Source organism: Pseudonaja textilis, chromosome 9 (genome assembly GCF_049901715.1).
Source record: "Pseudonaja textilis isolate UNSWEBS1 chromosome 9, rPseTex1.2, whole genome shotgun sequence".
Lineage (NCBI taxonomy): Eukaryota > Metazoa > Chordata > Lepidosauria > Squamata > Elapidae > Pseudonaja > Pseudonaja textilis.
In genome coordinates, this window is record NC_141998.1 from 15,133,468 (window position 1) to 15,159,523 (window position 26,056).

Below are 26,056 nucleotides of genomic sequence, written 5' to 3' on the forward strand. Positions count from 1 at the left end.
GAGGAGAGCAATAAGGAAGGTGGGGAAAGCAAAGACGAAGCCAATTCCCCCACCCCCCCACACCCCAAATGACCCTAAATGGGAGGCAGACATTCCCTCACTGGGTAGCTAAATAAGTAACCAGATGGAAAATGTGTGATTGGAAAAATGTAGTCATGTCAAATCACTAGGAGAGTTTTGGGCAATGGGATGGAAAAACTAGGGACTTCTTGCTTAACAAGCTACAAAAATAGCAGGGAGCGGGACTCTGCATCACAGCCCACCAGAGCTCACAGAACGATGTTCTGGGGGTGTGGAAAAGGGAAGGAAGAGTGCTGTAGATGCCGCTTCGATCTCCTGAAAGAAAAAGGCAAGGAGATCTGGAAAACAGGTAGAACTTCACTTGGCTCGAAAGGGAGGTTGCTCAAGGCCTCTGCACTGGCCAGGAACTGGGTTCCTCAGGGATTTCTAGGTGGCTATCAGCCCGGTGAAACAGCCGTGGCAGATCTCGGTACAACTTTCAGGGCCTCCATAGTCCCTGCTTTGTGGTGGCTGCAGCATTCTTCCTCCTCTTCCTTCTCCAACAGCTGCGGTTGGGTGACTCAGCAGGGGCTCTTTTTCCAGCAAGTGACAAACATCAAACGTCACTCCCTTCGAGCCTTTTCCTAATGCTGCCCCCCCTCCAAACCCCCAGCTGCTGCCTTTCTCAAGTCCTCAGTTCCTCCCTGCTTCTTGTTTCTATGCAGCAATCGCAGCAGGGGCCCTTTATAAATGGACATGGCCTTCTGCCTGTGGCTGCCCTTTTTAAGTGTACAGGGTGGATGGCCTAGCCCCGTGATGGCAAACCTATGGCACATATGCCACAGGTGGCACACAGAGCCATTTGTACAAGGCACACGAGCCCCAGCCAAACTTACTTGCACTGCGCATGCGTGCGCCTCCCAGCTGAAATTTTGAGGCCTTTTTCACTCTCCCGGAGGGTCGAGAAAAGCCTCTGCAGCCTTGTAAGGCCAAAAACGAGCCTTCTGGAAATACCGGAAGTACCAAAACGGGCCTGGTTTTCGGCCTCCCAGGGTTGTAGAGGCTTTCCTCAACCCTTTGGGAGGGCAAAAAAGGCCTCAAACAGGCCGAAAATCAGCTGGGAGGAGCACGCATGTGCAGTGCAGATAAGTTTGGCTGGGGCTCGTGTTCCTGTACAAATGGCTCTATGTTCCACCTGTGGCATATGTGCCATAGGTTCGCTGGGTGGGTGTTGCACGCGCATGTGCAGGGTGCATTGCATTGTGGGTGCTAGCACACACGCACACTATCGCTTTTGGCACACCACAGCAAAAAGATTCGTCTCTGGACCAGGCATAAAGCCATCCATCCCCTTCTTTCAGAGCTTGGGGGGGGGGGGACTTTGCAACTCTTCCTGTTTCAAAGTTCCCCTGGAGGTAGAAGACCATTATCACCTAACAGGACTAGGAAGCATGACTTCTCTGTTGCAGTGCCTGTTCTCTGGAACAACACCCCCCGCTCCCCCCCCAAGAGATTCACAGGATCTTATTCCCTCCCCCAATTTAAAACCTTAGAATGATCAGGGGCAGGGAGTGGAGAGGCGCTGCCTTGGGAATGATCAGATACAACTGTGGGGAACCCACAACTACCTAATGGCAGAGGGCAGAAAAATTAACTCAGTAAGAATCCTTCCTACTTTATCAGGCTGAGAAAAGGGACGGCGGAAGGCCTGTACTTTCAGACTTGGCAGACTCTGTTTCATCTGGTTGTGTTTCCTGTCTGATCTACTTAGAAAGGCTGACTGTCTTCTGCCAAGCCTTGAGTTAGGGTGGGTGGTGAGCAACTTGTAGGTTACCTAGGGTTATTTTAGAGCAGGGGGCCCCAAACTTGGCAACTTTAAGTCTTGTGAACTTCAGCATAACTGGCTGGAGAATTCTGGGAGTTGAAGTCCACAAGTCTTAAAGCTGCCAAGTTTGGAGACCCCTGTTACAGAGTTTGAAGGGGGCGTGGCATCTGGAGGCTGTTTCCCCCCACTCTTTGGTTTATATTTTTAATTTTTTTAAAAATGATTGGTAATTAATGTAGGATGCTTCCCAGAATCACAGTAGAATCGGATGGCATATAATACATAACATCAAATAGGCAGCATTTGGAGTTTTTAAGTGGGGGGGGAGCAGATTTTGGTCTGACTTCCTGATAGATTCAGCTACAGGGTTTGTGTTGACAGGTGGCAAAATCTGGCCCAAATCCACAGAGAGAAACAACGAGATGAAATGATGGAATGATTCATAGGAACTATTCACGGACAATAGTCTCAGGTGTAATTCAATGGAAAACTGGTTATGGAACATCAGGAGTATTTTAATTATGGGCTGCATACAAACCACATGTTTTGCTACAGTTACTATCATGAATTAGACTAGGCAAAGTGAATTATTTTGTTCAAGGTCATCACCATCTTCTACTACTCAGTCATTATTTCTTCAGTTCTTTTTCTCTCTCTAAATAGAGAACATTTTTCTAGCTTCAAAAAAATCCATCAAGGAAGAAATAGAGGAGGATTCCACATTGCCTTTGATCACAACTTTTCATTCAATTTCAGGATTTTTTTTTTAATTAAAAAAAAATAAAGCAGACAGATAAACCTAGAGAAAAGCCATGGGGTCACTGCTCTCACAAACAGGAGGGTACATAGAAGGAATATTCCTGAATCATGATTTTTAATTATAAATAAACATGGGACTAGAATGGCCAGACACCATCTGGAAACACCTCATCTGTGAGGATTTGTCTCATGTTCACAAATGAGCCTTGGATGGAAAATCAGATTCCATCTAATTCTTTCCAGGGGCTAAATATATCTGCTTTCTGTTTGTCCAGCCTTTAGTGCACGTGATTGCTACACCCACAGGCCAGAACATCTCTGTGTTCCAGTTTCCTATGACACAGCAGGGAGAGGGAAAACCCACGAGAACAAAACACAGCTGCCACCCAAGGATCCATAACCAAGAAGGGCAGAGAGGACATGCCTAAGAAAGCTCCGAAGTTGGGCTCTGGCCCTGTCTTGGATGGTCAGAAGGTATGAAAGAACTTCAAATGAATGGTAGCACAGATGGTCATCAATCTCTGATAAGAGACATGGTTAAAAAAAGAAGTCCATGTCTTCTTGAATGCTAGACTCAGGAACCAATGGGAAATTGAAACAGGCTCTTGGTCGCTTGGGTTTTTTTTTTTCCTTAATGGTAGAAGGAGGAAAAGGGATGAATAGGAAACTGAATGAAAAATGGCTCAAGATACTGGTGCACAATTTGAGTAACTCTTAGCAATAGCACTTAGACTTATATTCTGCTTTGCAGTGCTTTGCAGCCCTCTTGAAGCGGTTTACAGAGTCAGCCTCTTTCCCCCAACAATTTGGGTCTTCATTTTACCCACCTTGAAAGGATGGAAGGCTGAGTCAACCTAGAACCTGGTGAAATTTGAACTGCCAAATTGCAGGGAGCTGGCAGTCAGTAGGAGTAGCAGTACTGCACTCTAACCACTGTGCCCCTGTGGGTTGACTGAGTATGGTTGACTGGAGCCTGCCCACCCCATATAAAATGTAGAGAGAATTTGATTAGCTGGATGAGATCAATCTTCTTACCTGTACAAACACAAAATACCATAACTGATGGATATTCCAGAAGTAGCCCAATCCAAATAAGGCAGTAAATAAACCACTCAGCAACATGCCTCCAGAAAGGTAGTAGCGCAGAGGAAGACGCTCACCGAAAATCCCACTGTAGGAAAATAGAATAGACAGGTTGTTAAATCACAGCTTGTTATCAGTTTCCTATCAGTGCAAAATTATAGAATCCTGGAACTGGAGGAGGTTTGAAAGTCATCAAAACTTAGCTATATGGAGTTAAGTTCATGTTTCCTGCAATGCCATGATTTATTGTAACTAGGTTTATTGAAAAGCCATAGAGACATGGTTCTGACATTATTGTAAGCAGCATTGTTTTACCAACCAAAAAAGTTGGCTTTTCCTATTAGACTAAGACACTGCATGATTCATCTGATCTTGGCTGAGTGTGATGGACTGAGATACATTGACTGCAAGACAGAGGTTCAGATTTTGAACCATGGGGGAATATATATTTTTCACAGGCATGATATTCTCCTCTGAAAAAAAAAATCGGGGCCGGCCAAAAGAGACCCCGTGCCGCGCGCCAAGAAATCGCACACACAATACCAATGCTACACACCCTTCCTTTCCAGCCGGTCAAGTGTGGATCAGCTCTGGAGCTGGGCAGCTGCTTCCCTGGTGGCGGGGCCGAGGCCGCCACCCAGGGAGCGCCCGCTGCTTTCCCTCGCCAGGGCCAGGTGGTGGCGTGTTGCCCTGCACCGCGTGGCCCCCACCTGGCAGCGCGCTTCTTGGCACGAGGCAGCCGGGTTGCCCAAGGAGCCCGGCTGGCCAGGCGAGGGGAAGGCCGGTGAGGGCCCTGCCGGGCTGGGGCGGAAAACCCGCTTGGCAAGGGGCTGGGGAAGGCTGCGGGCGGAGGACCAAGCGCACTGGGAGGCAGAGATTTGGCCGAGGCCGTCAGACGGAGAGACAGCTGGTCTGCTCCAGTGCCGCTGCTGCCGTTGCAAAGCGCCGCCGCAGCTCTTCCTTTTTGCCTTTCCCTTCCTGAGTGGGACTGGAGCTGCGCGGAGCCGCGGTAGCAACTCCTGACTCAGGGGGCCTCCGAGGGGAGGGGGGGAAGGAGGAGAAGGGGGGGAAGGGGTAGGGTGGGCGATTCCCCCCAAAATCGGAATTCCAGTTTTAATCGGAAGAATATCATGTCTGTTTTCAATTGTGTCATCTTCAGAAAACCATGAACACAAGGTGAGATGTGAAGCCAGTCATCACTGGCCCCTAGTTGTGGTTGTCCCTCCACTCCTCCATGTTCTGTCCCAGACATTCATCAGCCAAAATGATACCGTTTCTACAGGCAGATAATTGTTACGCCACATCAAGAAGCAGATTTGGTTAAATCCAGGGGTGGGATTCAAATTTCTTAACAACTGGTTCTGTGGATGTGGCCTCATTTGTGGGTGTGGCTTGGTGGTCATGTGACTGGCTGGGCGTGGCTTGCTGACAGGGCATATTTTGATGGTTATGTGTCTGGCTGAGCATGGCTTGTATGTAAATATTATAAATATTTATGTAAATATTGATTTTTTTTATAAAAAAGAGAAACTTTTACCCAAAATCAGGCAAAGCAGGCAGGCAGATTGAGTTGCTCACAGAATCAGAGATTCATTCAAGAGATCTGTCTTTCTGCAGTCGGCTACCTGAGTCTGTCACATAAAATTTGCTTGCAAGCAAACTCACAAAATTAACTCACAACATACTATGTATGTAAATATTGAATTTTTTATCAAAAAAGAGCAACTTTTGCCCAAAATCAAGCAAAGCAGGCAGGCAGATTGAGTTGCTCACAGAATCACAGATTCACTTAGAGATCTATCTATTTGTCATCGACTACCTGAGTCTGCATTGAAAAATAGAAGCTTCCTAAGGAATGTTCAGCTCTGCTTTTTGATTAGCTAGAAAGTAAGAAATCCAATGATTTCCTGCTTTCTAGCTAAGCTAAATCTCCCGGCATAGCAGAACAGCTGATGGTCAGGGGAAAAAAAGGAAAAATAGCAACTTAGCAGGCAAGTTTGATGGCATGAATGCCAGGTAAGGAGTGAGTGGGCGTGGCAGAGCCAGCCAGTGGTGCAATTTGCTGGTTCTCCAGCAGGTAGAATCCCACCCCTGGTGAGAGTGTGTTTTGCATGTGTGTGTAGACCATTTCCCAAAAAACTCAGCTGTGCTGCCCGGACAGCTGACAAGCACTATGCGTGGGTACGCAGCGTTTCAAACTCCTCTTCTTTCCTGATTTTTTAAACTCAGCTGTGCCACGCAGGAAATAAAGGACAGCCAAGAGCCCAGGCGAGCCAAACAGAGCAGCAGACACCGAACCAGTTTGGTGTCTGCTGCTATTCAGAGCTACCGGTTCTACAGAACCGATAGCATACCACCCTTGGTTAAATCCCTTAAGGACATGCCCTAACTTCATCTGTGCTTTCTTTCTGTGTCAGGCCTAAAAGGCAAACTGTTCTGCCTTTGGGATTAAGGAATTGGCTTTGTGCACACAAGTTAAAATGGAGGAAAGGAAGGAAGGAAGGAAGGAAGGAAGGAAGGAAGGAAGGAAGGAAGGAAGGAAGGAAGGAAGGAAGGAAGGAAGGAAGGACAAAATGAAGATTAAAAAACAACACAATTTGAATTGCAATTGATGAAAAGGAAGCTGGGTTTATTGTACACAATGCACACTTCCATCTCTAAGCCAAACAACTTTCCCTTTAATCAGCCTACACAATTGTGATATATCAATAGCCTTCCAAATACCCTATGAAGCTCTTTAATAACCACTTAGGTGACCAAAGGGTCTGTTTAGTTCTCAGTAAACAGAATCTATCATCTTGACAAGAGTCCTGTTGACATTTCAGGCTCTCCATTAGCCGATTTCTTATCTGCCTGGCATTGTAACCCCAGTTAAGGGAAGTTTCTATCTCTGAACTACTTTTCTGCAGGGTGGACAAGCGGGTTGATTGTTCCTGAATGTGGCTGAAAGTTGTCATGTAATCAAACATTATAGATATGTCCTAAGAGCACCTATTAGATCACAGGATGTTTTGAAACCATCAACTTGAGCTGCCAAGTCAAGGTGCCAAGTTGCTGACGCTCTCAATGATAAATTGTTGAAGCAATTGATTATGGAACAGCCCTATCAGTAAAAGTCAACCAAAACCAAACCTTGATGACAAATGACGACAAAAGCAGCAGTGAAACTATCGGTAACAAACTGCCTTGCTAAAGCAAAGTCCAACGCAAATGTCTTTATGAAGGAAAACACCGCCCTGAGTGCAGAGAGGCTCCAGATCAGTGTTTCTCAACCATGGCAACTTTAAGACTGGTGGACTTCAACTCCCAGAATTCCCAGCCAACAGAGGGGACTCTATTTTTCCACACTGATTCTAATTGCAGAGAGGAACCAGATGTCCAATGAGGTCTGCAGTGGAAACCAAACCTGAGACCTATGGGTGCTGGTGGAAACTTCCTTTTCTTATTTCAGATCTTGCTTTCTTGGTTTTCCTACTCCTTACTGCTTTTCTGGGCATTGCAGAGCATAGGTTCCCCTGAAGTACACACCTGATATACATCCCAATTGCATAAGCAACCAAGAAAGCGTTGTCCAGGGCTCCAAACAGTTCCTTGTAGTTATCCTGATCTGGGGAGAAAAACACAGAGTACATTTGAAGGTCTTTTATCAAATAGCAAAAGAAACAATTTACACTTTCCAAAACTTAAATAGATACAATGTTGGGGGTGGGGCGAAAACCCTAGGAACAAGGCTGGCCTCCGAAGCGTTGGGGAAAAGATGGGATAGACTTCCCACGATGAAACGCATCCATAAAAAGCCCACGTGGTCCTTAGCTTTGTCTTCTAAAGTCTGATTCCCAACTGCAAGCAAACGTTTAAATAGATTTAATTTGCATCTGATTTCCCCCACTCTGGATTCAGCAACAAACACTTTGCTGCCCAAAAACATTTGGTCAATCACCAACCTTTCTACTTAAAAGTATTAGAAGATGAGGAGCCCTTTTTAACATTTCTGGGGCTGCAGTTTGGTTTTATAGGATTTGTTTTCTGATTCCATACGATTACAGTATTACTTGGTTGGATGAAAATCAATCATCAATCCTCACTTCAAATCCTGCACAAGTTTAAAGCCGTGTCCAAACTGATGAGACTGACTCAAGGCCACTGCATCTAAAGTGCTGAGTGAGTAGCACATGGAAGAAAGCTGCAGATTAGAACTATCTATCTGAAATGGCAATGACCCCCTTGCAGGTACCAATCTCTCCCTCTTTGGCCTAAAAACTCGGCAAAGCTGCTCGAATTGCTGAAAAGAGGTTGGAACAGCCCAAAATTAAGTACTTGCTAATTTCAAGCCCTCCAAAGTCAAGGACACTTTAGATGACTCTCTACAATATTTTAATGAAGTCAAGATTCACATCAGTCATGGCATCAGAACTCTCGTAAGGATGGACTCTACTGGATCAGTGCTTAGGGTAGTGATAAAGGCTGCCATAAATGAACAGTCTGACTTCTGAAAAGGAGTTCTGCTACAGTCCAAAAGTTGCTAGAGAAAAACCTTAGATAAAACTACTCCAATTTTTCAGACAGGAAGAAGAGCTTTGGAAAATGTCATGCCCCCGGAATCTGATTCAGAGGAGGCCGAGCAGCTGACAGGAAGTGGGGGCGTGGCTCTGGTGGCTGTGGAAGAAACTGGGGAAGGGCAAAGTCCAGCTGGGCATTCAGAGGAAGACCCAGGGCCACCTCCTCTTCATCCTAGGACATGCAGGGAGGAACAGAGAAGGGAGCAACATGAGTTGTGTGGCTTATAGGGGAGGAAAGGGCCCTGATTCCCTTCATTAGCTGCAGCTGACAGCACAGTTTTAAAAAGGGAAGCTGTGTGCAGCCAGCTGTTGGTAGCAAATAGTAAATTTATCTGGTATCGTCGAGGCTTATCTGTGTTCCTGGCATCTTCCCAACTGTGTGTTCTGCTGTGCTTTCAAGTCTGCAATTCCTTCTCCTGCCCTCTCAAGTTAATTACTGCAGCGTGGTTTGTTTGGATTTTTAGTTACAGTTTGTATGTACTGTGTTTTCAGACTGAATTTCCTCCACTTAAAGGCTGTTCCTTTAAGGAGAGTTTTTCTGCAGCCGAAGGTAACCTGGACATTGAGGGCCCAGTTGGAGATAATAAAAGGACTCTTCTTGCTTACTTGACTGTATTGCCTTTGTGCCATGCCCTGAGTTATCACAGAAAATATGTTGAAAAGGTGAGATCACCCATCAAGGTGTTTTTGTTCCTTTCCACCATAGCTGGAGATGCCAGGACTGCAGGAATGAGGAAAAGATGCTCTCCCCTAAGCTACAAGTCCTCCCCATTTCACCGTACTTTGGTCTTCAGATATCTAACCTTCTTGTCCTACAGCAATTTGATGACCCAAGGTGATTGTGGGTTTGATGGGAAACAGATATCAAGAATACTTTACCGAAGGGCTTCCAATCACACCACGTAGTGCTGTTGGACGCATTGTTTGGCCTGAATCCCAGTGAAGAACAGTTATAATGCAGTTCGCTCTGATGAAAGAAAGGACAGAGAGCAGATCATCAGCATTGAACATTGAATTTTAGGAATGTAAAAGGACAAATCTGTTAACAAGGAATTTATAATCTTGGGAATTGAAGAGAAATGGGGGGAGGCAATATGCATTGTAAACCGCTGGCTATTTCCTGGGAAGTAGTACTTTCTCTAGACCAGTGTTTATGAACTTAGGCAATTTTAAGATGTGTGGACTTCAACTTCCAGAATTCCCTAGCCAGCATGCTCTATTCCAGATGTCCCCAAACTTGGGAACTAGCATAGCTGGCTGGAGAATTCTGGGAGTTGAAGTCCACAAGTCTTGAAGTCCACAAGTCTCAAAGTTGCCAACTTTTTTCCACAGAGATTGTTGGCAAATATAGCAAAGATCTTGATCTGAATAGCCAATGGTTCTTCTCGTCCTTATATGCCTAAAATACACTCTTCCACCCTAGGTTTTACTTATACCTACCTTTACAATGCTAATGGGTTTCCGTGAGAGATGAAAAGCAGTGTAGCACAGGAACGTTAGCACCAGAATTAATCCCCGATACCTATGAAAAATATACATGAGGATGAGAGGAACATTACAGAAGGAGGTAAATCAATGACTACTTCATAGTAAAGCGCCTCAATTCACAGGACTGTATAAACTGTGAGTCTTGTAGGACTTGGGCTGCCAAGTCTTAACACTTAACGGAACAGAAGTGAGAGTAAGTATTAAATATTTGTTTTCATCTTACCCAGTTCCTTGTCCTAACTCCACCTACTTCTTTTAGAGCCTGGCTTTCCATTTAAAATTGCAGCTCCTGGTCCCTTGAACGTTGTATATTGTATAAAGGACACAGACAAGATTCTCCAGAGCACCCAAGGCTTAACTCCTTAACAGAGGTGCCTACAGGATTAAGGTTTAACTAGCTTCCTAAAGTCCTCCAATAGTAGGACAGCTTGGATCCAGATTCAGTATGGCTGCTTAGGGTGCAGTGATGCTCTCCAAAACAGCTCAGGCATCGTTTGCAAGTGAAATTCTAGAGTTACTGAAAAGCGGGGGCAAGTGATTTTTTGTTCCTATTGGGAATTGGAAACAGTTCGTGTTCTAATGCCATGATGGCGAACCTATGGCACGTGTGCCAGAAGTGCCGGCATGCAGAGCCACTTCTGCTGGCATGCAAGAGGTCACCCAGAAGAGCCCCACTGTGCAAGCGCATGCCCCCCCCGCCAGCCTAGCTGATTTGTTGGGTATCTGTCACGCATGCATGGGGGGAGAACGCATGCAGTGTGCGGGGGGGTTGCATGCGTATGTGCAGAGGCATGCGGTGCAGGGGGAGTTGTGTGCGCGTTACATCATCGGAGCAGCACGTGCGCATGAGCGTACTTTTGGCACGTAACATGGAAAAGGTTCGCCATCACGGTTCTAATGGCTATGCCTCTTTGTGCATCACAAGCAATGGTCAGAGTGCCATTTTAAAGACATCTATACTGACGAATATTCTTGGGGAACCTTTCTAAAGCTTACCAACCATTCAATCAGCTCAGCCTTTCAACACAGGGGAACCAAAGGTTTGATTTTGCTTAAGCCAGCGCTCTATGAAATAATGAAGCCCACTGCTAACAACAAAAGTGACATCATGAATCTCTGGCCCAGGCTGGCACATTCAGACGATGGGTCCTTGATTCTGGCCCGCTTGCACCCAAAAAAACATAGGCCATAAATCAACATCCCAGGTCCACCATTTACTTATACCATGCCCTGGAATATCTTTCCTTACAGCCATTTTTTTAAACACAAAACAACTTATCTCAGGTTTATTTAAATCCCAACTGGTTGAAAACCAACAATCAACATCCCAGATTTTCAACTTTCTCAAATAAATCCACTACGACACATATTCTTTTCCCTACTCAGCATCCTTGTTACTTTCCTTATTTGCAGTCTTGCTATCTAGAGTGACTTCCTTGCAATGGTAAAGATGTGGTAACCTTACCATGATGGAAAAAAGGGGCATTTAAAAAAAGGATTATTTTTGGAGAGTGGTAGGGATAACTAAATGTCCCTTCTTAGATGCTCTCCTTTTCCTAAGATAAAGAATCTAGAATGCTCAACCTAACCCTTCAAATAGAACTGCTCCAGAATATTTGTTGCCTTTTTGGATGGGACAGAGAGATCTGGTTTGCATTAAATTGCTTTCTTCTGCTGGATTCAGATATCAGGATTAAATGAGGATCTTTTGCCTTATTCTACACTTAGGCAAGAAAAACCAAAAGTGCACATATAGACTGGGTGAAACCAGGCTTAATAACAGTAACTGTGAGAGGGATCTTGGAGTCTTAGTGGACAACCAGCTAAATATGAGCCAGTAGTGTGTGCAGCAGCAGCCAAAAAAGCTAATGCAGTCCTAAGTTGTATTAACACAGGGATACAATCAAGATCAAGTGAGGTACTAATATCACTCTATAAAGCCTTAGAAAGACCACACCTAGAGTACTGCATCCAGATTTTGTCACCACATTATAAAAAAGATGTTGAGACTCAAAGTATAGAGAAGAGCAACCAGGATGATTAGGGGACTGGAGACTAAAACATATGAAGAAGGGTTACAGGAACTAGGCTTGGCTAGTCTAGTGAACAGAAGGACCAGTTGAGATATGATAGCAGCCTTCCAATATTTGAGGAATTGCCACAGAGAGGAGGGGGTCAAGCTATTTTTTAAAGCTCCTGTAGGCCAGACAAGGAACAATGGATGCAAACCGAACAAGGAGATGTTCAACCTGGAAATAAGGAGAAATTTTCTGACAGTGAGAACAAGCAACCGATGGAACAGCTTGCCCTCGGAAGTTGTGGGAGCGTCATCACTTGAGACTTTCAAGAAGAGACTGGACTGCCATTTGTCAGAAATGGTGTAGGGTCTCCTGCTTGGGTGGGGGGTTGGACTAGATGACCCCCTTCCAACTCTGATTATCTGTTAAATCCTTCCATGTAATTGAATCCATGTAAATGAGAACAAAAATTGCTTGGCAAGTAAAAAGGAAAGATTACACAGTAGGTAAGCCAATTCATCTGCCCCTTCCTATTTTCTTACAGAATGAGCAATACAGTCTTTCCTTGTGAGGTCTTTAGTATTCTCTGAGTTTCATAAACCAAGCTCAGAGAGCACCAAAAACTCGACAGTTCAACTTGAACTACATATTCAGTGTTTTCTTCCATTGGAATCTTTCCATTCTCCAAAGCAAGCCAGGACAGGCAGATGTTCAGAGTCACATGGAGAGGGCCGATCGAAATTAAACCATGCAAGGAAAGTTGACTTCAGTCTTCTGTGTGCTGCAGAAGCAAGAGGCGGATAGCTTGGAGAAAACCAATTCCAGCCTCCACTTGGGAGCTTTTACTTATCAATTCTTTTATCTTATCAAGCAAGATAACCAAGAGACAATCTCGGAAAGGTCGAAAGGAGATGCTTCCCAACCGTATGCAAAAAAAATTGCTCTGAGTTATTTCTTCACCAGATAGTGCTAACAGGATCCTTTCAAGTGGAAGAATAAGTAGGAAATAGGAAAGCAGAAATTAACTTGCTGTATTTAAATGATCTTCTGCTCCGGATCATATTACTGCTTCGTTTTATTTTGTTCTGAATCATAGGTTTTAAGATATTTGAAATGCCTCTTGTTTGTTTAGCCACTGTGTCTAGGAACAGCTTCCGGATCTTAATGTTGATCCTGACTGTTTATAGCATTCAAAGTCAACATTGTTGAAGTATTGGGTAGCTAATGACAGCATTGGATTCGCTATACATTTAAGAGTGTCTCTTTTTTCTGGGGGGGCCATTAAAGCTATTTGGTCTTAGCAGGAAATTGCAAGCTCTGCTCTCTTTCTTCCTGTTACAATTGCTTTCACTTCTGCCTCTAGGCCAAATTGAGGTATTGAAATAAATTCTGGAGAAAACACATCTTTTTAAAGAGCCAGAAAAAAAATGACTCAGGAAAGATGTGGTTTTTGTACAGCGATACAGGTTGAAACCCTTTCAGCCGCATATACCTGCCCGTAAGGCCTTAGCGCCTCCAGAGATTGCAACCAACTAATCCCTGATATTGTAAATGCATAGGGTACAATTATACAGATGGTATTTAAATACTTCAAATATATTTACATTGAAAGGACAATTGAATAAAATCAAATTTGTAAGTGTTACTAACTTGGCAGCTGCAGTGATTCACTTAACAATGGGCAAAACTCATTTAATAACTATCTCACTTAGCAACAGAGATTTTGCGCTCAATTGTGGTCATAAGTCAAGGACTACCTGTAGTATGTACTATAACTTCATGCCAAGATGTTATTAAAACCTCGCCATTTACTAAACCATACTAAAATGCCAATGCAGACCCTGAAAATATCCATTATACAGAAAGCCCTGAAGTAGTCTTGTGATTTGTTGGACAGATGATGACTCAAAGTGCCCTCCAAAAGAACTGATCTCCAATCCATCATCTCCAGCAAGGGCCATGTTTTCTACAGATGGTGGCCTTTCTCTTATTGCTTGCCTGGACTGTTGGAGAAGAGTGGTGTCTTGAGGTCATCTTTTCATACTTCCAGGCTTAGAATTATTCCTGGTTGGTTTGATTTTCCATCTGCTATGTACTCATACAGTATAAGCCTTGTAGGAATCTAGGTCACTATAACTGGGGCACCCGATGCCTTTGGCAGTGACTGTTGGAAGCACAAACATCAATGTTCCATTCATAATTTCATAGCATAGCCCAAACCCTAGAACTTCAAAGGTTCGGCATCTTCTCTGTGCCAAGTATGTTCTTGCAGTCTTAAATACTATATAAATATCTTTGGACGGGGGTGGGGATGGAATTTGATGGATTTGAGGCCTATTTTCCTCCCTGTTTACGTTAGAATATCAGGAAGTCTTGCTATATACAGCATTGCTGGTCGTCTTCCATTAACTGGAGAGAAAAGGGACGCAACTGTAATGAAGAGAAAGTTTTTTTTAAGGAAGTGCCTTGATTTCAGATGAAGGTTTTTTAAGAATCCAATTGTTTGGGGAACATGCCCTTATAGCCTGTGATGTATATGGGGATGGCCTTAGGAAGTAGGAGAAAGAGTTGCAGATAGGGCAACTGGTGTGTAAAACGTATCTCAGCCCAAAGAAGGAGAAGGGAACATGGAAAGCATTCCACAAGGGACCGCCCCTACTTTTCTGAAAAGTAAAAGGAGAGGAGAGGAGAAATACTTTTAGTCTTGCAAGATTCTCTTATTGGAATCTTATAATAAATCTTCAATCAGAGGAAATAAACCTTTTCATGCAAACTCTGAATAGGGCTATGTGTCTAGAACAGGGGTGTCAAACTCAAGGCCTCGGGGCCGAATCCAGCCCATTAGGTGTTTAGATCTAGCCCATGGGCCCGCCCTGGAAACACGGTGCCTCTGCCAGCAAAAATGGAGTTCGAGGGGGCCATGTACAGCCTGCCCAGGCTCCGTTTTTGGCCACAATGGCCTCCTGCAGCCCCCTGCCAGCGAAAACGGAGCTCAGGAGGGCCTTGCGCAGCTGGCTTGGGCTCCGTTTTCAGCCACGACAACATCCTGCAGCCCTCTGCCAGCGAAAACAGACCCCAAGTCGGCTGCGCAAGGCCCTCCTGAGCTCAGTTTTAGATGGCAGGGGGCTGCAGGAGGTTGTCGCGGCTGAAAACGGAGCCTTGATGAGTGACATCGAGCTGGCCACGCCCCCCCAGCCATGCCCACGCCCCTCTGAAGTCAAACTCAATCCTGATGTGGCCCTCAATGAAATCGAGTTTGACCCTCCTCGTCTAGAAATCAGCTTTATACAGTACTCAGAGTTCAAATTTTTCACAAACTGATAAGAGCCATATATATTTAAATTCAATTGAAGAATTTATTTCACATTTGGAAAGTCTCATCAGGACAAAGGGATGACCCTACTTAGAGTGATAATGTTGATCCATGTGTCTCTCCTAAGGTTTTGTAGGCAACTGTCTTCTTTCAGACATAAAGAAAATACAGCTCATTCTGTTTATCTTGAACTTTAAGGTAGTCTGCATAAAGTAGAGAGCAGTAAGGCAGCTAAGGTTACATTCCTGTATAAACAGGAAAGAAAACTCAAGTTTGCCGTGTTTATCCTTGAAAGAGTTGTCAAAAGTATCAATGTCCTTAAAAACCATAGCAATCCTCTCTGTTGCCTTCTGTTTTAATCAGTATCTTAAGTGAACATTTCTCTCCACTTTAGTGTTCCCAAGAGGTCACAAATACTTTATTACACTTTACAGGAACAACGTTACAGATAAGATTTTCCCCCTTTGAAAAGTGATCTTCTCTTCTTGCAGTAAATAGATATATTTGAGACTGAATATCAATTTAAACATTCATCTCAAATTGCCGGATAATTTGATAAAAGTTGTGTGGCATTTAATTTAATTAATTGTACCATTTCCATAACCTTCCTTGTGTCCTTGGAACATGAGACTGATATCAAGACAAATAATACACGAAACAAAGAAGAATATCTTTAAAGGTTTAAATTATAGCCCAGGAAAGCTTAGCATATGAAATCAGTGGCTGATTATAGACATCGAATAGCAGCTGAATACAGAACATCTCCAAAAGGTAGAAACAAATTAAAATAACATTCTAATAAAATTATGGTAAATGTTTTCCAACTGTGTCTCACTTATTTTGGCCATTTCATGTGGGGTAATTCACTGGAGAAAGCAATTATGTTTGGAAGAATTAGTGGTAAAAGGAAACCAGGCTGCCAAAGAACACAATGGCTGGATACCATCAAAGCTGATACCAGCCAGAGAATAAAACTACTCAAAGTGGTGCAAGATCAAAAGATGTGAGGACGCCTGGCCCATAGAATCGCCAAGAGTCTGACATGACTGAATGGATATCATCATCACCTTCATCATCATTATCATCATCTAGTCTAGTGAAGTGAAGGACCAGGGGAGACATGATAACAGTGTTCCAATATTTGAGGGGCTGCCACAGAGAGGAGGAAGGGGTCAAGTTATTTTCCAAGGCACCCCTTTGCCAGACAAGGAATAGTGGATGGAAGCTGAACAAGGAGAGATTCAACCTGGAAATAAGGAGAAATTTTCTGACAGTGACAACAAGCATCCAATGGAACAGAAGTTGCTTTCAGAGGTTGTGGGAGTTTCACCACTGCAGGCTTTCAAGAAGAGATTGGACTGCCATCTGTCAGAAATGGTTGGGCAGGGGTGGGGGTTAGACTAGGGGGGATTAGACTTTCCAAGGTCCTTTCCAACTCTGTTAACCTATCATCATCATCATTATGTTTTCCTAAACTGCATCACTCTGTATTATAAGATATAATGGAGCACTGCATAAAGGAAAATATATGCAGTAGGCATTAAATGCTTGTTGGTAAACGTAACACAGGGAAAAAATGCACACGCATGTTTTAGGTGCTCTGTAAATTTTCAGTGGACTTGGGCTTCTGAGAAGCTAACAAGGCATGTTCAAAATGATTCATCTCGCTTAATATAATGAATAGGTTCCTTTAAGAACAATTTTTGGGGGCAAGCTACTTTAGGAAGTAGCTGCAAGTACCTTTTCCTTACTTCTTTATCAAAGCAGGTCATCTGAAACACAGGAAACTTAAAAGGCAATAATTGAATTCACGTAGCATGCTAGATCGTCATGTGGTTTTTTTGGTTTTGATTGAACTTGTTAGTGAAACCACTGTGATTTGTAAGTCATTATTTACAGGTCAGTGAGATCTGTGAACCAACAATTGTGGTTATTTAATCAACCAGATTTCAGCAAATTATAGCCTAATCTAACATGGGACCCATTCAACACTTGAAAAAATTACTTCTCAAGGAAATGTCACTTTACTGTTTCTGTGGTACAGAGCTGCCAAAAGATTTGTGACGTGAGATATGATCTTTATAACTTGAAGATTTATCAGGGGGTTATGGCCAAGAGGAAAAGAAATCTGTTGTTCTTCATTCAACTGTTTATTTAGCCAATATTTGGGAAAGATGTCTATCTTTATGTCTCATTGAGCTTATGTCCTTTAAAAATTTATAGATTTTTTTAAAAATGCACAAAGTAATTTATCCTGTGTCATTGACCTTTAACTTTTCTCTTTTTGCTCAAATCTGTGTTACATGAACACAACATTTGGCAGAAAATGAACTGGAAATATTGTTATAGTTGGGTGGAAATGAGGAAAGAATAAACACTACTACAAGGATGTACAGGATTCCCTCTGAAACTCTTATTATATCTCTGTTCAATTGTGCCCTTGGCAATTAAACCAGGTCATTTGTGTTGCTTAATACTCTTGTATTGTCTCTGGCTATTCAAGACATTTAAGGGAGAGATTCTTGAGCAGGAAAAAAAACTGATTTAAATGCTCAGATTTAGTATCTCCAGTTGAAAAGATTGAATGGAAAATAAATTTAATTGATAATACATAAATAATGCCAAATAAGAAAAATATTATTGGAAAGGTTAATGTTATTGCTGTTTGGAGTTGATAAAATGGATTAATAAGCTGGCCAGACAGGTTATTCTAAGACATGATGATATTAACTGTATTTGATTAAATAAGCCAGAACTATCCTTCCATTACAATAGCACACAAAGCACAACAGCTGGGTTCATACATCACTAAGACAAGCCAAATGAACCACGTTGCCTTAGTTCAGTGTGCACAGGTAGCCAGAGTTTTCTTTAACAGGCATGGGCTCTTGTGCAATTGACAGTCTAATTATGGCGCTTTCTGTAAGACAAAGGTAGGTCAGTGGGCCTTTTAGAATCCAGAACAACTGCATCCCACGCTAACCCAACTCCTATTAGATTAATAAAGAGATGAGGGTGTCATAGTGTTACAGCTCAAAATAATTGAATGGATTTAGGTTGGGACAAAAATTCTACCTGATTGGTTTTAGTCAGTCCTAAGAGGATAGAGAAGATCAAATTTGGCTAGGAAAAAAAATTCCAAGATGACTTTTCCTCAGGTGCTCTACTGTTGTGGGGCGACAGGCACTGCAGAGGTGAAAAAGAAGGAACAATTGATGAAACATGAGTTGCAACACAAGCCCTACCCGTAGGCCCTTCCATGTGGCATCACCACACAGGTTTTATCCTTTGGGGGTCACCAGTTTAAAGCACAGGCCTCTCGATGCACATCCTCTACAGAACAGAATGAAATAGGAGTCAAACAATTCAGGGCAGCAAGTATGGAAACAAATCTCTAATGATCTAAGTGCTAGAGCCCACTGTAACTACATAGCCAAAAAGGCATTAAGAGTTGTTAACCTAATCCTAAGTAGCTTTTTCTCTGGTAATATCACACTACTAACTAGAGCATACAAAACATTTGCTAGACTTATACTTGAATACTGCTCATCAGTCTGGAACCCACATTACGTATCTGATATTAACACAGTTGAGAAAGTCCAGAAATATTTCCCAAGAAGAATTCTCCACTCTTCTACTCGTTGCAGAATACCTTATGCCACCAGCCTTGAAATTCTAGATCTAGAAAACCTAGAACTACGCTGCCTTCAGTCCAATCTAAGTATAGTATATAAAATTATACATTGCAATGTCCTACTTGTCAATGAATACTTCAGCTTCAACCATCCAAGACAATACAATACAAGAGCACACAATAGATACAAACTCAAGGTAAACCGCACCAAACTTGATTGCAAGAAATACGACTTCAGCAACAGAGTGGTCAATGTCGGGAATACTCTACCTGACTCTGTGGTTTCTTCCCCAAACCCCAAAAACTTTAACCTTAGACTGTCTACTATTGACCTCACCCCTTTCCTAAGAGGTCTGTAGGGGGCGTGCATAAACGCACCAACGTGCCTACCATCCCTGTCCTATTGTTTCTTTTTATTTTTCTTATATGTATCCATTTCATGTACTCATCACTATGTCCATACTTATACCTGTAGTCTTATAATCACTTGACAAAATCAATCAATCTACAAGTATCAGCTCTTCAAGTGTGTTGAACGTCACAAAATTCCCATTAATCAGAGCCATTTTGAAAAAAATTGACAGACTGGGGAAAGTGATAGTACCAACAACAACCACAAGCAAATTTCCTACCCTTCCTACTTCCATGAACAGGAGCTCCAAGAAGAAGTGCTTAAAACAAAGCCAATATTCAAATATTACGTAAGTCATTTCATGCTTGCAGGAACTCAAGCGCAAAAGAAGTAGAACTGGATCTCAGCATTGCATTGGCAAAACTTGCAAACAGGGCAGAAGAACAACATTGATTAGTCTGCAGAGAATCACAGCCTTTGCCTCCTGCTTAAAGCTTCTGGTTGGGCATTGCGCAAAACAGGATCCGAAGGAAAATAGACCTTAGATCTAATTCAGCTTCCACACATCACCTAGTCTTGCCTAAGAGCTCTGCATGTGAATATACTGATAAGGAATGAAGGATCTAAATGCTTAAGATTGGCAATGATCTTGAAAATCCAATTTGAGCCAGGAAGTTCTAGAATGATGCAAATGGGAGGGACAGATCGATGGGATTCCCAATTAAGTTTCAGTGCTATTCCCTATTGACCTGTGGCTGTTGCATGCACATTCTGCCTCATGTTTCTGGGAACAGCAATTGTGTCTCCCTACAAATTAATATTTATATAAAAATAATTCCTACATTACAGGCTCAAAATCTGAACAATAAGTTAAACAATGTCATGCTTAAGTAATTCTCTGAAAGATTTAAACCATGGCAACAAAATTATAAAAATGTGCAAATATGTTACAATATATGTTCTTTGCACCTTATATGCTTCTTAACGTCTTAATCTCCAGTGCGGAAATTGCAAATGGTAAGGATGATTGTAGCTGACAATGAGAAAGGAATCTGATCTGCACCAAAGAAACTATATCAATGCATAGAGAAAGAATGAAGACAGCCTGGAAAGCATCCAGTCCCTGAAATGAAATGATAGGTCCTCTTGTTGGATGATCTTTGGAATAATGTCTTCATGTAGAAGGCTCTGGTTTAATATGACTAACAATCTCTGGGTACTATGCAATTCTTGGCTTTGGAAAAGCTATCCCATTCCTTTCATTCCTGCTTTTAGATATTAACATATGAACGGTTTCTAGTCTTAAGGTTGTTATGCTACTTTCAGAATCAGAAAGACATTTTGATTCCAGATGGTGGTTACTGCGGAACAATAATGACAAACCAGTGTCTGTGGGCTTCTCTGGGTCTTTTGGCTTGTTAGCCTAGGAAAATAGGTCACTGATTTTGTAGACCATTCCTGGTGGCGCAGTGGTTAGAGTGCAGTATTTCAAGTTAAATCTGCCCACAGTCAATCCTGATGGGCTCAGCCTTCCGTTCTTCGGAAGTTGGTAAAATAAGGACCCAGATTGTTGGGGATAATATGCTGACGTTGTAAACGACCCAGACAGTGCTGTAAAGCAGTACGGAGTGGTATGTACAACAAGTCTCAGTGCTATTGCTAATCAGATCTAGCAAGGGTTTTTTTTAAGCATGTCCCTAATTCCTAATAAAAACAAGTTTGGTTATGTATGGCTTTACTATTTGGAGAGGGCCACGCCCCGGTCTTACAAGCACAACCTGCTCTCTTTACTGGTGTGTGGGTGCTAGTTTTGTTGACAACCAATGATTGTGAGATGAAAGGGATGCCTTTCTAGTGTTCCGTCTATGATCCCAGATGCAAGTTACCTCACCAGTCCTGCTGTTCTCGAGAGTGGCAGGTGCAAACTCAAATGAGCAGCAATTGCTCCCTTAGAAAAATCTTCTACCAATGCCTGAGCTCTTCCTTTTTTGAGGGTTTTCTCTGGGATTTCTCATTAGATGCTTGATCTGTTCATTCTATAAAACAAGACCAGGGAGAGGTGACCTGATTGCTCTACACTGTTGTACAGAAACGCTACAGAGGAGGGACTTGTCAATCTTGTAAACACACACAACTTACAAATGCAGCATGCAGGCAAAACTAGAACAATCCAGTCTCAGAAGACAAGGATAATTTCCATTGCAATTACTTACCAATACAAATCATCATCACTGTGTTGGGATAATTAAATGGAGAGATGTAATATCTTTGGACAATTAATTTGATATCCCTAGCTCAATCAAATAAACCACAATAACCTGTTCTAGTCCATGGCACACAAACCCAGATTGTATTCTCCTTGTGACTCTGCAAAAACTAGGTGAAACTTAGCTGACCCAGGAATAGCAAAGTTGATCTTATAGAGATTGCAGGCACTACATAAAGATGCCACACTGTTATAAAATTACAAAAATCTGATGAGGGAAGGAAGAATATGGTGCTAAGCATAATTGTCATTGAGAAAATGCTAGCTAGACAGAATGTTACTTCTTATTGTTTGTGGCCAAACCAGGAAAGGGTGTTAATCAGATTAAAACAAATCTCAAGAGCAAAATGATCCTTATCACCAGGGTCTCAATTACCGCTCTCTTTGGAACTTTCTCTGCCTAATGATTTTTGCACCCATCCAATCATTTGGAATAATTTCCAAACGTGAGAAATGACATACTGGAAAGGCTGCCGCCTTATACTCTGAAGAAAAACCTCACAAGCAATAAGTCACATGAATTTTATGATCCAGTTGAAGATTTTTCCTACAAAACCTGATGTAGGATAGACCTTGATTTCCCATCCCCACCAGTCCTTGGTTTTCCTGCCGCTCACAGTTAACACGGAGGTCTCTGTTGTGGTCCTAAATCTAAGGCTGCCTATACGCCAGATCAGGGGTCTCCAACCTTGGCAACATTAAGACTTGTGGACTTCAACTTCTGGGAGTTAAAGTCCACAAGACTTAAAGTTGCCAAGGTTGGAGACCCCTGTGCTTGTTTCCATGAAAATTGACATCACTATTTGTCTTGCACATGGCAAAGGCTGAACTTGGAGCCCAACACTGATCTGTGGTTGCCCGTGTTGCGTACAGGAACTCCCACTGTTTGCAGATAGAAGAAGCCTTGACATTTGAGGACTCATTACAACTCACCTGAAGGGGGAAGGTGGCCCTCCAAGAGAACCAAGCATCAGAAGGCACTGCAGGAGCCACATAGCCAACCTGCTTGCCTTTCAGTCACATTATATAATGTAATAGGAATGCACATTTGCAATAACTCCACACCACCCCAGCCTGTTTCCACAGAACCACAAGAAGCCGCCCTATTCCAAGTCAGGCCCTTGAACTCAGGGGGATCAACTCCCACCTTGATCCACTGAATAGAGATCCCACAGCAAAACTAAGGATGTCTGATTTACCCCGCCTTCTGCCCCAAAGAAGAAAGCAGGGGATGATACCCAGGAATGGACTCCCCTTAGAGAGAGAGCCTGTCAGCTGCATCGAATTCGGAGGCTCCCGGCCGGACCTCCGATCCTTTCCTCCGAAGGGGCCGAGCAGATCCTTAACGCGGAGGTCCTGGATCTCAGGATTCTCGAGAACACGGGAAGGGAAGGCAGGTCCAGGGGCGCCCTCCTTTACACTCGCCGCTTCTCCGCCGGCCTTCGGCCGCCCGACTGCCCAGAGTCCCTCAGAAAAGGCCCGTCGCGAGCCAGCTGGGCGTCCCCGGCACGTGCCGCGACGCTGCTTTGCACCTTGCCGGATCGCAACTCTTCTCTCTCCCGCCTCGCCCCGCGGGCGGCTCTTTGTTCGAGCCAGGCGGGCACCGAAGGGCGAGGAGCGGTTGAGGCCCGGGGCGATCGGGCCAGGCCTAGCAGAGAGCAAGGGAGCGAGGCAGCTTCCCTTGCTCGCTCCCGCCGGTCGGCCGGCCGCCTCTTGCCCCGCCACCCATCTCCCCTCCCCCCGAAAAGCCGGCGCGGCCGAGGTCCCTGAAGCCGCTGGAGACGATGCGGCGCCCGGGCGGCCCTTCTTACCAGCTGTCCCTGGAGAAGGAGCGCAGGAAGCGGATGCCCGGCGCAGGGATGGCCCGCATGGCTGCTGAGCGAAAGCCAGGAGAGGCGGAGGAGGCGAAGCAAGAGTTGCCGGCCGGCCGGGTGCTCGGTTGATTGGCTGGCTGGCTGGCGGTGCGGGACGCGACCGGGCGGGTTCCTCTCGGAGCGGGAGGGGCGCGATCGGGCCGGCTCTTTTGCTGCGGCGGCTGGCGCTGTTTTGGGCTGAATCCCGGCTGGCATTTAAATGCCCTGCTGGAGGCCAGCCGACGGGCACCCGCCGGTGATTCAAGGCCGCTTCCCCGCCCCGGCGCGGGCAGGGCCAGGGCGAGAAGGGGAGCTGCCCGCCTGGGCCGCCCCTCCCCTCCCCTCCCCTGCCCGAGTCAACGCTTCCAGATGGGCAGCCCGGCCGCCGCCGCCGCCGCCGCCGGCAAAGTTCCCTCTGGAGCTGGCGTTGGGCTTCCGTGGCATCGACCTCGCCCGTTTCAAAACCAAGGCTCGGAGAAGCCGTTGCCTTCTGCCCGGGGAGCCTGGTACCGTTTGGCTCCGGAAGGGCTGGGGGGTCGCCAGCAACGCTTGGTTTGAGCAAAGCTTTTGAAGGTGGGCGTCATCAGGGACTTTTCTTGCTCCAGCCCCACGAAGCCCAGCGGAACCAACCTCCAAAGCCCGTGAAAAACGTGCATAAACGGTCGTTTCTTAAGTCATCATTTGGGCCGCTGAGTCGAGTCTGAGGCAGGATTGAAACGTGGACAAAGAGAAACCTCGACAAAGTCACTTTCAAGGCCAATGATCTTAGCTCCCAACCGACTGGAGGTAGTTGGGAGAAGAGATCTTGGGGGACCAAACTCATCCAATGAACTTCCTCAGTTGGGGGTAGATTGGAACCTGGGTCTTTCTACCAGTCCAGCATCCTGACCATTACATCACACTGGCTCTGTTAGATGGTACAGGGAGTCCTCAACTTTCAACAGTTCATTTAGTGATCAACAGCACTGAAAAAAAGTGACTTATGACCGTTTCCACACTTAGGACTGTTGCAGCATTCCCCATGGTCATGTGATTAGACTTTGGACACTTAGCAACTGACTCATATTTATGACGGTTTCAGTGTCCCAGGGTCATTTGATACCCTTTTGCGCGTTTCCCACAAGCAAAGTGGATGGGGAAGCCTGATCCACTTAACAAACGTGTTACTAAGTCAGCGCCTGCAGCGATTCACGTAACAACTGTGGCAAGAAAGTGTCTATGGAGATTATCTGTCATCCACGTCACAGTTGTCTTAAAGGTGCTTTTTCAAGAGGCAACTGGACTTTCCGGTTTTTCATTGAAAACGTTTCACTTCCCATCAGTGGTGGGATTCAAACAAAATTACTACTGGCTGCATGGGTGTGGCTTGGTGGACATTGGTTGGTGGGCGTGGCAGGGGAAGGATAGTGCAAAATCCCCATTCCCTCCCCATTCCTGGGGGAAAGTTCCTGCAAAATCCCCATTCCCTCCCCATCCCACTAACCTGCTTTCCGGCTCCGTTCTCCTGTACAGGGCAACAAAAGGAGACCCAGCCAATCAGCTGGGATTCGGGAGGCAGAGAATAGAGGGGGGCGGGGCCATTCAGATGGTATTTGCCGGTTCTCCGAACTACTCAAACTTTCTGCTACCAGTTCTCCAGAACTGGTCAGAACCTGCTAAATACCACCTCTGCTTCCCATCCAAGAAGCTTCTTCAGGTCTGAGCCTTTTGAAAAAACACTTTTGTGGCAAGAAAGGTTGCAAAATGAGGGAAAATTCATTTAACAAATGTCTCACTTAGCAACAAAAATTTGGGGGTCCATTGCAGTCATAAAGGATTACCTGTATCAAACACTAACACAGATGGATTATAGTGATAATCTATAATTAGATTAATTGATCCTTAACCATCAACCCCACTGTTGGCATCATCTGCAGATGTACCTACATCCCTCTGATGGAAATGAATTTTCAGGCTGTTTCTGTTGAATTTGAATTTCTTTCTTTCTTTTCCTCCAAAGAATGGTGCTCAAGGCTCCCAGCGCTCAGAATAAAATCCCAGGCCTGCTGAATATGTGATATAGATATTGCATGAAAAACAATGATCTACAGGATGAGTTCAGCGAAAACTGTTTTACTACTTTATTTTCTGTTAGAATTATTTCAATAATTGACCTAAAGGGCTAGTTTTGGGAGAAAATGTAAGTTAAGATAATAGAGAAAATTTTGTGCCATTTCCCCCCCTTAATCCTTTAATTTCTGTTTTAAACTATATCAAGGATCTTATGAGAGTGGAGAATAATAAGCACATGATTAACCTTTCCAGCAACAGAAACTAAAATAGAATCTAAATGGAAAAATGGTGTTTCTTTGGGTAGGACAGAATGTAAAGGAAGAGCATGGAATTTAGTGACAATGGTAAATTTTATTCATTTGATAGAATTTAGAAAAGGAAAAAAAATAAAAAAACAACCTACATTTATAGATATTTGGATTTTTCTTGCCCTTCTTTCAGCTTCTGAAATAAAAGAACAGGACAAAATGTAACTAATGAATAATTTCATTAACTTTCTTTGAAGACTTGGTTTTTGTATTTAAATGGAATGATAATGACACACTCCCAGATTGTATCACAAACAGGTCATTAACTATTTGTACATTTCATTCCTACCCCCTCAATCTGGGTGGCAAATTAAAAACAATTCCCCCTCCCCACTTATTTGGTAGGGTAGCTTTCTCTTCTACTTGTTGTCTTTCGATGTGGTGAGATTAGAACACTCAGAATATCCATCCGAGTGGCTATATGGGAATTCTGGTACTGCAACTCCACATCTGATGGACACAAAGTTGGACAAGACGTCACAAGAGTGTTTATGTGAAATAACAATTACTTTAAGAAAAATAAACTTTTCACTCATCCATCTTTCT

The 26,056-nt window shown here is 44.0% G+C and overlaps 1 protein-coding gene across 4 annotated transcripts in view; it reads right to left on the reverse strand.

Annotated features, from left to right (window-relative positions):
- SLC37A2 (solute carrier family 37 member 2) overlaps nt 1-23,610 on the reverse strand; it is a 38,574-nt gene extending 14,964 nt beyond the window's left edge. For 3 of the 4 annotated variants that reach the window (XM_087939002.1, XM_087939003.1, XM_087939001.1), the window contains exons 1-5: nt 23,109-23,445; nt 9,667-9,748; nt 9,106-9,193; nt 7,196-7,274; nt 3,620-3,755 (exon numbers count right to left, since the gene is read on the reverse strand). In XM_087939002.1, the coding sequence (XP_087795128.1) occupies nt 3,620-3,755; nt 7,196-7,274; nt 9,106-9,193; nt 9,667-9,748; nt 23,109-23,167 (444 nt within the window). In that variant the 5' untranslated portion in view covers nt 23,168-23,445. Of the gene's footprint in view, nt 1-3,619; nt 3,756-7,195; nt 7,275-9,105; nt 9,194-9,666; nt 9,749-23,108 lie in introns of all 4 variants that reach the window. The other variant, XM_026718021.2, reaches the window with a different exon arrangement.
- Between the last annotated feature and the right edge of the window lie 2,446 nt (nt 23,611-26,056).